This window comes from Cebus imitator, unplaced genomic scaffold (genome assembly GCF_001604975.1).
Source record: "Cebus imitator isolate Cc_AM_T3 unplaced genomic scaffold, Cebus_imitator-1.0 Scaffold12, whole genome shotgun sequence".
Taxonomy (NCBI): domain Eukaryota; kingdom Metazoa; phylum Chordata; class Mammalia; order Primates; family Cebidae; genus Cebus; species Cebus imitator.
In genome coordinates, this window is record NW_016107327.1 from 7,545,931 (window position 1) to 7,560,488 (window position 14,558).

The 14,558-nt window shown below is 41.4% G+C and overlaps 1 protein-coding gene across 7 annotated transcripts in view; it reads left to right on the forward strand.

Annotated features, from left to right (window-relative positions):
* The window catches only part of OSBPL1A (oxysterol binding protein like 1A), a 244,758-nt gene that overhangs the window by 205,507 nt on the left and 24,693 nt on the right, over window positions 1–14,558 (forward strand). For all 7 annotated transcript variants that reach the window (XM_017498470.1, XM_017498487.1, XM_037727959.1 and 4 more), the window contains one exon: window positions 4,194–4,269. In XM_017498470.1, coding sequence (XP_017353959.1) covers window positions 4,194–4,269 — 76 coding nt within the window. The remainder of the gene's footprint in view (window positions 1–4,193; window positions 4,270–14,558) is intronic.

Sequence of the window (14,558 nt, forward strand, 5' to 3'; positions counted from 1 at the left end):
CCTCCCGAGTAGCTGGGACTACAGGCATGTGCCACCATGCCCAGCTAATTTTTGTATTTTCAGTAGAAACGGGGTTTCACCATGTTGGTCAGGCTGGTCAAGAACTCCTGACCTCAAGTCATCCGTCCGCTTTAGCCTCCCAAGTGCTGGGATTACAGGCATGAGCCACCATGCCCGGCCCAAATAACATGTAATTTCTGCCATCCAAATGACATATAAAGATTGTGGGGGATCGCGATCTCCTGACGTTGCCAAGTTTTCAGAACAAGGAGGATTCAAGCACAGCATTTGTTTGTCAACACTTCTTAAATTCATGTGGTTCTTTAGGTCTGTCTACAATGCTGTGTAGCTGGGAAATAATGGTGTGCTAGCAAGTGGAGCCATTTGCATCTGATAGACAAAACCAGTGTGAGACGCTTCATTTAAAAACCAGTTATTGTGCTGTTGTCTAGATAGTCGTAATGGCATCTGTATGGTTGAAAATAGAACCAGGACACATCACTGCCAGTCCCTGGTACAGGGTGTGTTCTCTCTGTATGAAGAGAAAAAGGAAGCATAGAATGCAGGATAATGACCCTCAGATAAACTCCACGGAAAGAGAATCACTGAGCTCTGCTTTCAGCCTGAAAATTCTGATTGCTGCCCTCATCTGTTCTTATTTCTGCCTGGAGTAACACCACCATCCAACATCATTAGGGAATTCTCTCTCTCTCTCCTTTTTTTCCTGGCAGAGGGTGTGAAATTTTTAAATATGGAAACACATCTTTTTCAACACAAATTATTTTTTTTAGAACTGAATCTCCTACTTTTTTTTTTTTTTTAATTTCTCTACTCCCTCTGCTTCTTCAAATAACATTGCAGAAGCTTTAGCATTTTTTGATGATTAGACTGTGGACTGTTTTTTGTCTGTTCCTGACTTTAGACTCGTAAAATTGGGCAGATTTTTGCTCCCCGCCCTATTCTTGAAACAGTACAACCATTTTGTTTTGAGAAGTGATCACAGAGATCCATTCCATCCAGTGCAGTAGCCACTAGCCACATGTGGGTTTCGGGTACTTGAAATCTGCCGAGTATGACTGAGAAACTGATTTTTTACTTAATTTTAATTGACATAAGTTAAATTGCAAAATGAGGCAGAAACCATATTTCCGTTAAACACAACTTTGTTAAGACAAGATTTCATGTTAACTGTCAATTTAGTAGCTTAATTGAGATGTGCTCTAAAAGTATAGGGTACACACTGGATTCTGAAGACAATATGGAAAAAAGTATAAAATACCATTTTTTATATGTATTATATGTTGAAATGCTAATATTTTGGATATATTGGGTTAAATAAAATAAATTACTAAAATTAGTTTAAGATGTGGCTACTGCAGAATTTGAGATTATACATGAAGCTCTCATTGTATTTCTCTGGCTGGATTTCTCGACCCTGGCACTGCTGCCATTGGGGGTGGGTAATTCTTTGTTGTGGAGCCTGCCTTGTTCCCAGCATGATGTTCAGCAGTATCCTTGGTCAAGCTGGGTGCCTTTCTGTGCCCTGACTGGTGGAATCCTCCAGCCTCTGTCTGAAAACCTTCCTTAAGAAGCCTCTCTCATCTCCTGTTTTTAGAATTAATTGTGAGACAGGTCTTTACATTAGCCATCCTAATATAAGCATTCACCTGCAGTCAGAGTCCTTCTCTCTTGAGTAGCACAGGATAAACCAAATTCTTTACAAAAGAGGTAATGTCTAATAGGTCTTATACATTACAGAGCTCCCTCCACAAATACTTAAGACTCCCACTTGGTGCTAGCCATTGTCCTAGGCAACAGGGCTACAGCAGTAGACAGAACATGAGTTCTTAAGGAGTTTACGTACTGTTTGGGGGAGGGACGTCATCAATAGATCAGCAAGAGAATGTAGCTTATATCATGTCAATCAGTGCGTGGAGAAGGAGGATGAAGCAGGCTGAGGTGCATAGCAGCTGGGGGAATGGATTTATTACTCCTGCCATCCCAGGGCCTGCTCTCCGATATTCTAAGACCTGCCTCGTGCCCACTGTTCCCCAGGCCCCCAGCTTTTGTTTCCCTAGCTTTGCACGTCCCTCAGCACTGCTTGTAAGAGAGATTTTCCAGACACCTTTGCCTTGCCTTGGATCAGTCTTCCTGCGTGGAAGTGTTCCAGTTTCTTTTAAAAGTGGCACCTAGGGCTGGGTACGGTGGCTCACACCTGCAATCCTAGCACTGTGGGAGGCTTAGGTGGGTGAATCACCTGAGGTTAGGAATTCGAGACCAATCTGGCCAACATGGTGAAACCCCATCCGTACTAAAGATACAAAAATTAGCCAGGCGTTATTTTTTGGCAGGTGCCTGTACTCCTGCCAGGCAAGAATGCAGTGGTGCGATCTTAGCTCACTGCAACCTCTGCCTCCTGGGTTCGAGTGATTTTCCTGTTCCCTGTGGCGGGTGCCTATAGTCCCAGCTACTCAGGAGGCTGAGGCAGAAGAATCGCTTGAACCTGGGAGGCGGAGGTTGCAGTGAGCCAAGATCACACCACTGCACTCCAGCCTGGTGTGGTGGCACGCACCTGTAATCCCAGCTACTCAGGAGGCTGAAACAGGAAAATCACTTGAACTCGGGAGGCAGAGGTAGCAGTGAGCTAAGATTGCACCACTGCATTCTAGCCTAGACAACAAGTGTGAATCTCCATCTCAACAAAAAAAGAAAAAAGTAGATGGAAAATTTGGTTTATATACGTCTCTGAAACTATATTATACATGCAAAGGATAGATAATGGCCAGGATTCTTATTCCTGGTATCCATTGTTCGTGTCACAGAGATTGATAGTCTTGGATAGTGGGGAATGTGATTTAATTACCATCTGTGGCCACTTATCCAGCGGATTAGTTAGATGGCAGATCTGCCAAATGAGCAGTGTGCATTCCTAAAAAAGAAAAACCAGAAGAATTCCACCACGGAGTATTGACTTAAAAATGTAAATTGTATCAACTTCTATACAATTAGTTTAATGTAAAGGTTCTTTAGAAGGTGATTTTTAAAATATTTAATATTTTAGCTACATGGATATATTTCAGGAGGCAACTGGAAAACTTTTTATTTTATTATTATTATTATTAGTTTTTGAGACAGAGTCTCACTCTGTTGCCCAGGCTGGAATGCCGTGGTGCAATCTAAGCTCACTTCAGCCTCCACCTCTCAGGTTCAAGCAATTCTCCTGCGTCAGCCTCCTAAGTAGTTGGGATTACAGGCATGCACCACCATGCACGACTGATTCTTTTGTTTTTAGTAGAGATGGGTTTTACCATGTTGTCCAGGCTGATCTTAAACTCCTGAGCTCAAGTGATCTGCCTACCTTGGCCTCCCAAAGTCCTAGGATTACAGGCATGAACTACCACGCCCAGCTGGCAACTGGAAAACTTTAATAACAGTTTTCTAGAAAGTTGGCCTGGGCATCTCTTGTACACCCTTGATTGCTGATGGTGCTGCCATTCTGATCTGTGGAAATGGGGTGGCTCCCTGCCCATCAGGACTGGCTGTGATGTGCTGCTTATCCAAGCCACAGACCTTCTGCCCCAGGAAGCCACATCCCCCTGGCTACTTTTAAACACCTAAAGAGGCCTTGAAGATGCTCTTTCTGTAGAGGTCAGTTTGTTTTACAGTTGCTAAATTTTGTTCAGGGGAAGTACTGATGTATATTGCAGGGCCTAGGTTTTCAATACTTTTGTATTTTTTATTTTCCATTTCATTTCTTAAAAACCTGTATCTAGACTTTGTGATGGTATTTTATTTACATCATTTAGCAGCTAGAGAATGATAATGTATTAAGTATCAGAACATGGTAAGTGCGCCATGAATCCAACAGGGTCAGATGTGCCATTACATGAAAGGACAGTGGGCCTCTGAGGTGGTCCAAACAGCTGGACTCCAGGGCCTGGGAGGACTGAGTTCAGATCAAAGCAATGCTGAAGACAGAGGGTCAGTTGATTGGCTACAGAATCTTTCAGGGGTCAGCATAGGTAGCGGGGAACAGGGGCAACCCTGGATCAGCCCTGTTTCACCCTGTCTGTGATGACACACATTTTTGAAGTGTCTCTCTGTGCCTGCAGCTCTCATATGAATGACAATTTTTCCCTCCTAATGACAATGGCATTAGAACGAACTTTATGTTTTTCTTTTCTTTTTTTCAGAACAAGCTTGCCTTCTCCTATGTTTTCCAGAAATGACTTCAGTATCTGGAGCATCCTCAGAAAATGTATTGGAATGGTAAATTAATGGTTTTGTCATATGATATTAAGCAGATATGTTTAATCATATATTCTTTAGAAAGGAATTGAAAAGTTTGCATGAAAGTGGTGCACAACAATGTTTATGGAAACGTACAAGAATCATAAATTGTGGAAAGTCGTAGGTGCATTTTTTTCTGGCAAGCATTTGAGCCACTCTGATGGCTTTAATGTGCCTTTTCAGTGTTAAAAAAAAAACAAAACAAAACAAAACAAAAAAAAAACAAAGAGAAAAATGCTCTCCTTCTGTTGTCACATCACATTTGTATTGCCCCATAGTTTTACATAGAAACTCTCAGAAAGAACAGATACCTCCACAGTGAAGAACAGAATTTCATTACACTTCTATACGCAGAGCAAGTTTTCATTTTCGGAATTTGCAAGTATGGTGTATTAAATATTTGGAATATGTCTCTGCTTAGTTATCTGTGCAGGTGGATCTGATTTGGGGGGAGGTAGGGAGATGGCAGCATGTCCTTTTATAGAAATCCTTGGATTCCCTCGAAGGTAGTAGTCAACACTGCCACCCTACTGTCAGTCAGGCTAGGATTCTGGGTAGAGTTCTCTTAGGTCTTGCTAGTATGACCTTGGACCATCTAGAATGATGAAAATTTAAAAAACATGTAAGTCATGTGGCACAAAAGAATCTGCCTGGACATTACCTCTTAACATTTTGCAATTGAGTGTGGAACCTGGGAGCACTCCCAGAACTTTCCCTGTTCTGGGAAGTACAGTCACCTCATACACACTTCACTCTGCAACTTGAAATGCTGTGCGCTGCAGAGGTACCCACTTTGGCATTTTTCTTTTCATTTTCATTCTGTTTTCTTTTCTTTTCCTTTTTTTTTTCTTGAGACAGTCTCACTCTGTCACACAGGCTGGAGTGCAATGGCGCGATCTGGGCTCACTGCAACTTCTGCCTCCCAAGTTCAAGCAATTCTCCTGCCTCTGCCTCCCAAGTAGCTGGGATTACAGGTGCACCCTGCCACGCCCAACTAATTTTTGTATTTTTGGTAGAGACGGGTTTCACCATGTTGCCCAGGCTGGTCTCAAACTCCTGACCTCGTGATCTGCCCACCTCAACCTCCCAAAGTGCTAGGATTACAGGTGTGAGCCACCACGCCCGGCCTCTTTTTTCTTTTTTTGAGACAGGGACTCAGTATATTATCCAGACTGGAGTGAAGTGGTGCTATCATGGCTCACTGAAGCCTCAACATCCCTGGCTCAACTGATCCGCCCGCCTCATCCTCCTGAGTAGCTGGGATCACAGGCACGTGCTGCCACACCTGGCTAATTTTTTTTGTATTTTTAGTAGAGAAAGAGTTTTGCTATGTTTCCCAGGATGGTCTTGAACTCCTGGGCTCAAGCTGTCCCTCCGCCTCAGCCTCCAAAAGTGTTGGGATTCCAAGCGCGAGCCACGGCTCCTGGCCTCTGGCGTTTTTCCAATGTCTCTCTTCTTTGAGTGGATGATGAAATCTGAAAATTCCTAAATGTAATTTTCAAGGAACAAATTCCATAAACATTAATTTCAAACAAATACTGCATGGAGAGTAATTCATCAAAATTTCGTAGCCTGATAATGTAGGATCAAATCCCCTCTCTCCTCCTTCCTGGCTGTGAGGCCACAAGCAAGTTGCAGTTCCTACCTGAGTTGCATTCCAGCCAGTTCCAGTGTAAAACTAGGATCATGATTTGTATCTTAGAGGTGTATTGAGAGAGAAATAATTTATGTAAAATGCCTGGAACAGTCCCTCCTTTTACATTGTGCTCAATAAATAATAGTTCTTCATTAATCACAGCTGAGAATGAGACTTGAGCTCTAATTTTATTTCAATTACGATTCAACAGGACAAAGCAAATGTGTATCGACAGTCAGGTGACAGTTACACACGTTTGTCTCTTTGGAACTGAAAATTTCAAGACAAAAATTAGTATTTATTTGTATATTCTGTAGAGACAGTACTTTTCAGACCCTTAGTTAAATATGTTTACCTTTGTGATCCAGTATGCAAATATGTAAATATGCATGTCCTTAAAATCAGTTTTCCAAAATAATACTCATCATTACTACAAATTATATTTTCTATTATATTAAAGAAATACTGATTCCAGCTCATCAAATTTATTTTACAGCTTATTAATGAACCAAGCCCACCTTTGGAAAGCACTGCTAAGTTACTATAGAATTGGTACTGTGTCTTACTAAGGTTATTTGGTCAAAGGAGTTTGTATGAACATTTCAGATTTGGGGCCGTTATAGAATATACAGTTTTCTGTATTTCTGTCATCTGATTTCTTTCTCTCGCTCTCTCCTGTTTCACTGGGTGTCAGCTGTAGTGTTGGTGTTATGAATTTGTTCAGGTAGATGACCAGCAATCTGTCTAGTTTATGTCTAAATCGAGACTAATGGTTCTTTTAAAAGATAGGAGATAATGTTGCGTTGGATTGTATCTGCTATGCTCTCAAAGATACTGTTTCTCTAGAATGCGGTTTTACTTTTATGTTTAGGTACAGAACTTCTTGTACAAGTAAATGCTTATGCTGAATTATAAACAAAATATTACAAATAAACACAGAGCTGTTTGGGTTGAAAGGGTTTCATAGAATGTTCTGAATTGTATCTGTAGAACTTACTGATTCAAAGCATAGAGAGAGATCTTCATGGGAAGTTGTGTTTTTGGAAACTTCTTTCTGAGATTCACAGGAGATGAATATTCTGGAAGAACGTTTTCATTAATGTGGATTGAAAGGAAATCACCAGCTTTTGGAAATACTGTTCTTTGGGCACTGTCTGTTGTAGGAAGCTTCTCTCTCAGGCAGCAGACACAATCAAGTATAAGCACTATGGGACAGTAGAGATTAAAAATGAGGAGGCTTGAGAGAGAAATACAGATATTACCACTTTTTCTGTTTTTTTTTTTTTTTTTTTTTTTTTTTTTTTTTTTTTTTTTTTTTTTTTTTTTTTTTTTTTTTTTTTTTTTTTTTTTTTTTTGGTCAGAGTCTTACTCTGTCACTCACCCAGGCTGAAATGCCATGGTATGATCTTAGCCCACTGCAGCCTCCACTTCCTGGGTTCAAGCGATTCTCCTGCCTCACCCTCCCTAGTAGCTGGGATTATAGGTACCCACCACCAGAAGCAGCTAATTTTTGTGTTTTAGTAGAGACAGGGTTTCACCATGTAGGCCAAGCTGGTCTCAAACTTCTGACCTCAGGTGATCCACCCACCTCAGCCTCCCAAAGTGCTGGGATTACAGGCATGAGCCAGCATGCCTGGCCTGGAATATATTTTTAAAGTAAATTTTGATATCAACAGTCTCTAATATCTGTCTATTTCTATATCCCAAAAGTGCTGTCCATGGGTCTTAATACACTTAAATTGAAAGCATTTTTTAAAATCCCCTCTGCTTGTTCTTGGTTTTTTTTTGTTTGNCAGTCTTGCGCTATGGTGCAGTGGTGTGATCTCAGCTCACTGCAACCTCCGCTTCCCAATTTCAAGCAATTCTCCTGCCTCAGCCTCCTGAGTAGCTGGGACTACAGGTGCATACTACCACACCCAGCTAATTTTTGCATTTTTAATAGAGATGTGGTTTCACCATGTTGGCCAGGCTGGTCTCAAACTCATGACCTCAGGTGATCCACTCACTCTGGCTTCCCAAAGTGCTGAGATTACAGGCGTGAGCCACTGTGCCCAGCCTGCATGTTTCTGATTCTAACACACTGATCCAAATACTTCAGTTTGTGTCCTTTTTGTAGGGGTGAAACTCAGTTCCAGAAGCCACATGCATACCTTCAGCTATCATCTCTTCCCTTCCCTCCATTTACCCAGTGTCTTTATTTGTTAATAAGAAATCTTAAAAGCGGAAGAGGAAATCTGATACTTAGCCGCAGCTACTCTGTGCTCTGTTGTTGTGAGGAGCCAGTATTTTTCAAACGCTTTTAGTTAAATGTGTTTACCTTTGTGATCCAGTATGCAAATATGTATATATGCGTGTCCGTAAAATTAAAATGAGTTTCACAAAAGAATACTCATTTATTTTATTAAAGTGCCGATTCTAGCTCGTTACATTTATTTTACAACTTGTTAATGAATCAAACCCCCCATTTGAAAAACACTGCTCTAAGCTACTGTAGACTTTGTACTGAATCTTTCTAAGGTTATTTGGCCAGGACAGAGTGCAGGTGTCAGTATCCTGTGGGTGACAGCCCCACAATTCCACAAAAGGCTCCCCATCCCATCTTTTTCTAAAACAATTAATGCCCCGGATGTATATGCTATGATGATATCGTTTTATGGTGTAATGCTATTATTATTCAAAATATGTGGCTTTTCTAGATTCACAGTACATATGCTTGTCTGCCGGGTATGGTCTAGTTCTCCCGTTGTCTTCAGAAGCAAAGTAACAGTTTCTTCTCCAGGCATTTGTCATCTTGGCCCCCAGTGCCCGCAGTCCCGTCCTCTGCTGGGCTTACTGTGCCCCAGTCTCCTCCACCCCCACACACCTGCACGTTTTACCCTTTCCCAAATAGCATTTAGCCACTTAGATTTCCAAAACTGATGACATCCTTCTTTTCTTCTCCCAGTCTGTTTGGGCAGGATTATGTTATCGAAATGTCAGATTATACAACGTGAAATGAATACGCAACTGGAATTCAACCCTAAATCTCTTTGTGGCTGAAGCTTTTACCAAACAAACAAATCTCCAGCTCCTGAAAACTAATCCTGACATTGCTTAGTCATTTGAAGACTTCGCTTATTTCTTCATGTTCGTTGCCCCTTCGTCACAGGACTCTTTAATCTCAAAGCCTTGTGTCCTGTGGGTACCCAGTTCCCGTCTTCCTCTTCTCCTCCATCCCTTTGTTCTAGTGGCTTTTTCAGCGGGGCTCAGCCAGAGGTTAGGTCTTGGGTGTTCACGCTCAGTGACTTAGGCAACCAGCCCCAGAACCTCAGCACAAAATTTGAGGAGGTCCTTGGGCTCAAGGCCATGTGCACGCCGACCTTGTGTGTGTTAGATGTTGTGAAGTAATAGGGTAGTCCTGGATTATTGCAAGAGGTGACAAAGGTCTGGTATATCATGAATACTGACTATTTAAAGTCTTATATCATTCTTTTAATGGTAGCTAGTGGAATTCACATATCATCAAGTTTTGTTTTGTTTTGAAATTGAGTATTTCGCTGTTGCTAGGCTGGGGTGCAGTGGGGCGATCTCGGCTCACTGCAACCTCCACCTCCCAGATTCAAGCCATTCTTCTGCCTCAGCCTCCTGAGTAGCTGGGATTACAGGAATGTGCCACCACGCCCAGCTAATTTTTGTACTTTTAGCAGAGACGGGTTTCACCATGTTGACCAGGATGATCTCTGTCTCTTAACCTTGTGATCCACCTGCCTTGGCCTCCCAAAGTGCTGGGATTACAGGCGTAAGCCTCCACACACCATTTCCCATCAAGTTTTGATTGCCACTGTCATTATGTTAAATAAACACATGAGCAAACTGTTCTTTAGTAATTGAAAAGCTTATAGTTTCATGCTTCCTTTAACTTGTATTTCCATTTTATCCTTCCTATAGAATATTAACTCAATTTTTCTACACTCTGAGGGTCTTTTATCAATTACTTTATCGTACTTCATTATTACAGAAATATGTATAAAAATTAAATTTAAAAAGCTATATCCTATAAGACTTTAGTACTAAAGGTTTCTTTGCATTGTTAACCTAGTAAATGTTAATATTTGAATGATTACAACTGTAAACATTATATAAAAATTATGTGAAAATATTAACAAAAGGTAAAATGTTATTGAAAAGCATTTTTTTCAGTTGGGGGTTGAGATATCAGAGATGAATATGACTTGTTGCTTGAATGAGACAGGATTTTCAGTAAGAATTATGTTTTTGTTTTTGAATAGATGCAAGGATTGAGAGCTTTGCTCATATTAATAGACAGATGGAAGTAGGAGTTTTTTGGGTTTTTAAAAAAATATCCAATAATGTCATTCAGTTCTTTGATCCCTTTCTCAACTATATGCCAAAAGTCAGATTATATTAACAAAAATCTTTTCGTGTGCTTCATAAGCTAACAACTCAATTAGGACTGCCTTCAGTGTTACTAAAAACACAACTTTGAAAAACTCTAACTTGCACAAGGTTTTGTTCCCTTTCATTAGTCATTCTTGGCCTCTGGGAAATATACCGGAGAAGCTTTTCCCAAGCTCTCTGATCTTGATTCATTGAACTGTTTTTATCACTCAGTTGTACCTTGCAATACTGAGAAACAGTTGAGAAAATTGAAATATTTTTCACTGAAGTAAATCTTTGCCAATATGTTTTTGATAAAATGCTTTTATCTCACCATGAATCTTAAGATGTTTCCCACAAACTGAAGATTTAGCCCATTCATTTCAGTACAGAATGTCTGCCACATAACCATGGGGCCAGACCTCATGCCCAGACTTATCCCCAGGTCAGAGTAACTGTCAGAAGGGATGTGATATTATTTTTGGATTCAGATAAACATGTGATACCGTATATGCCACCATGACAACTGTGTTATTCTTGCATTTCAACTCTAAGATAGATGCAGAGCTAGATAAGATTTGGAGTGTTGCCAAATCTGGCATGTTATAAATACCAGCTAGAGAGACAGAGGATAGAAGCAGCAAGATAGTTAAACAAAATTCGTTATCTCTTCCCCCACACTCTACAGTGGTCTAAAATCAGAATGTTTCAAACTGGGGAGGAATGGCTTGAAGACCCTATTTCTAATGTCGTGTCTTTCCCTTAACTGAAACGGGCAGTCAAGGAGCCCTAATGTAGGTTAATGGTTCCTAAGTAAAAGAGGCTTTGCTTATAACAGTACTGTTTCTAAGCTTCTCTGTGCAGTGCCCTGGAGGTTTTCACATTTCCAGGTATGCATACTATGCTATGATTCAGGGTAGTAGGAGATTAAGTGCTTTTTTTTTTTTTGAGTAGCTGAGAGCAACTGTGAATGGGGAAATAAGCAAAGAGGAGCAGCATGGTCCCTCCAGTCCAGGTGCCATCTGAGGCTTGCCAGTTTCTAGGATGCACCTGGAAGTAGATTCCCTTAAAGCCATGAATGCCAAGTGATCCAGTGCAAGATTGCAGCCCATGCTCTGTCATCTCTTCACATTCCTGTCTAGGTGTTGTCCAGCCTTTGGTTAAATCCGCCAGCAAGAGGGCTCACGCCACCTGCCAACTCTGAAGATACTCAGCTCCTAAGCAGGAAGAGTAGAAAAGGAATATCTTTATGTTCATTAGCATTTTCCTTAGAGCTTTTCTTATCTTCTCCCCGTTTTCCCACTGGTTGCACTGAGGTGCCCACACTGTGGTTCAGTTAACGCATGAGGAACATTCCCCCTTTTCCTACTCCTTAGCGCCTTCCTTTCTGCCTGTGTTTCTTTCACTCTGGCCCCTGTTGTACTCCCCGCTGGTCTGTGAGGACTGAGGACAGAAGGCACAAGGGCAGCAGGCTTTTTTCAAACTGCCCATCCAGAGTGGCCCCAGGCAGCTGTCCTGTGATGCCTTAGAGTAACTGCTCTGCATGTAATCAGCAGTCTTGAGATGGCAAGAACCCGTCATGCAGTGATAAACTAATAGATGAGATGCTGTGGAGGAGAGGGAACTAAGTAGCATGAGATGGGAAAAAAGACATTTGGCCCTCCGAGGCCCTACAATGCAAGAACGATTAATTTTTTCATCCTCGGTAGCTGTGGGAGGTAGAGGTGTCATAGAGGAAACATCCAGTGCCAACTCCATCTTGCAGGAGGCACAGCCCTATCCAAGGGACAGCCGACCGCCGCCAGCCCCCGGCTCGTGTAGAGAAAGAGCCCTGGGAACCACCAGAGTTTGGGTCATACACGCCAGTGAGCACCCTGCCCACAAGCTGCTGTCTGGGCAACAGAGCAGACCTAGCCTAGCACCTGAGGGATTTTCTCTCTCTAACCCAGGTTTTAAGTGCTTGCACTTCTATCCTGCTACAGTGGTAGACTTTACATTTGTGCAGTATTTTCAGTTTCAGTTGAGCTCACACTTGACCTTGCTCTCAGGTTTCTCTAGTGCTCAAGTGAAGAAGCAGCCTTCTCTCCTTCTCAGTTTGTCAGCCGATGAGCAATTGCAATTAGGAGTTTCTGCAGTTTCATCATTGGTTGCTATTAATTTGCATGGATAAATTTAAACTTTGCTCTTAGCTGGGTCATAGGTTGAATTGCTGGGTATAAATGTTTAACTTTTCCAGCTGCCTGAAGCTCTCAATGATAGAAGTATTCTAGGCAGGCTGGGTGCGATGGCTCACGCCTGTAATCCCAGTGCTTTGGGAGGCTGAGCCGGGCAGATCATGAGGTCAAGAGATCAAGACCAGCCTGGCCAACATGCTGAAACCCCATCTCTACTAAAAATGCAAAAATTAGCTGGGCATGGTGGCAGAAGAATCGCTTGAACCCAGGAGGCGGAGGTTGCAGTGAGCCAAGATTGCGCCATTGCACTCCAGCCTGGGCAACAAGAGCGAAACGCTGTCTCAAAAAAGAAAAAAAGAAGGATTCTAGGCAGTGTTTCTTCCTGAAGCTTGATCTTCATAATGTGAATTGTTGCTTTTCTTATTATTGGAATATACACACACATTAGTTGTATAAAATAGAGAATGCAACACCAGACTTCATTGGTTTGGAAGTGAAAATGTTGTATCAGTGAATTTCCAAGAGGTCTGGGAGGGAAGGAAATAAAATATACATTGTGTCAGTGAGTTTTTCAGTACCTCTCTAGGGAAATGTAGGTTTTAGCAATTGAAAAATTGTAAGATTATTTAAAAATAATTACAGATGATGGAGGCAATACAGTGGCAAGTAAGCTGCTGTATTTTAAAATAGCATGTTACTCTCTGCGAAGGTCCAGGTGGTTTTTATGCCAGTCTGGATTCTGCCTCTCATTCCCTCTCTGTTATTTGACCCAGCCATGTGCCTTTTCCTTTTCTTGAATGCTTTCATTCTGAGTTACTAAAAGAAATGGAAAGCTGTTTAAATTATTATAGATTATATGTTTTATTCAAAGAGCCTTTTAGAATTTTAGGAGCTTTTCAAATGATTAAAAAATAAATCTACTTATTGAATTGATGATAAACCCACATCCTTGGTGCCTTGGTCTCCAGAGTTCACACCACCTTGTCATTGGCTTGGAACCCCTGGAAAGCCTGGATGGCTGGTGTTGAGCAGCCTGTGGCTGTGGACACCTGCCTGCCCCTGCCTGCTGTGCTGTGTTGTCCCACGAGCTGGATGTGGAGAAATGGCAGTGCATGCACCATTGTAAAGCAATGAGTTGAAAGATTACATACCTAGGCCAACATTCCTGAGAAAGCAAATTCGCTTGGAGGGAAGCACTGCTATCTCATAAATACCAAAATGTCAGCCGCGGTCCATCTGTTCCTTCCTCAGTGAGTATGTGATAATCCTTAGAGCGTTTTTCAGGAAAAACAAATTCAAAATTAGACTTAGGTAAAGCTCTTCATTTCTTTAATGAATAATTATTTTTTTTTTTTGAGAGGGAGTCTTGCTCTGTTGCCCAGGCCGGAGTGCAATGGCGCGATCTCGGCCCACTGCAACCTTCGCCTCCTGGGTTCAAGTGATTCTCCTGCCTCAACCTCCAGAGTAGCTGGGACTACAGGCACCTGCCACAATATCCAGCTAATTTTTTTTTTTTTTTAATAGTTTTAGTAGAGACGGGTTTCAGCATATTGGCCAGGCTGATCTCAAATTCCTGACCTTGTGATCCACCCTCCTGGGCCTCCCAAAGTGCTGGGATTACAGGCGTGAGCCACCACGCCCAGCCTATTGTTAGGTTTTAAAGTAACATCTCGTTTTACCCTTGATTAGAAGAGGAGTGCATGTTCATTTTAGGAAATCTGGAAAATACAGAAAAGCATAATTAAGGTTATTAGGATTCCCTATGCCCCCCACTCCTAGAGATACCCACTGTTAACTTTTAGGTTACTATCTTCTAGCATTTGTTTCTATGGCTATAAAAACATATTTAACAGTACTAGACTATTTTCGAACATGTTGTTTTATAACCTTTTTCTTCCAGATTTTAAAGTGAATATTTAGAATAAGGAAAAAATCACAAGTTTTGAAATGTAAATATTATTACCACAATAATGTTGTTAATGCCTAGTACCACAAATAATGTAAATCCAAAATTGTTACAGACTTTTATTAATTGCCTTAATACTCTTCTGTACTTTTTTCTTTTTTTTTTTTTTTTTTTA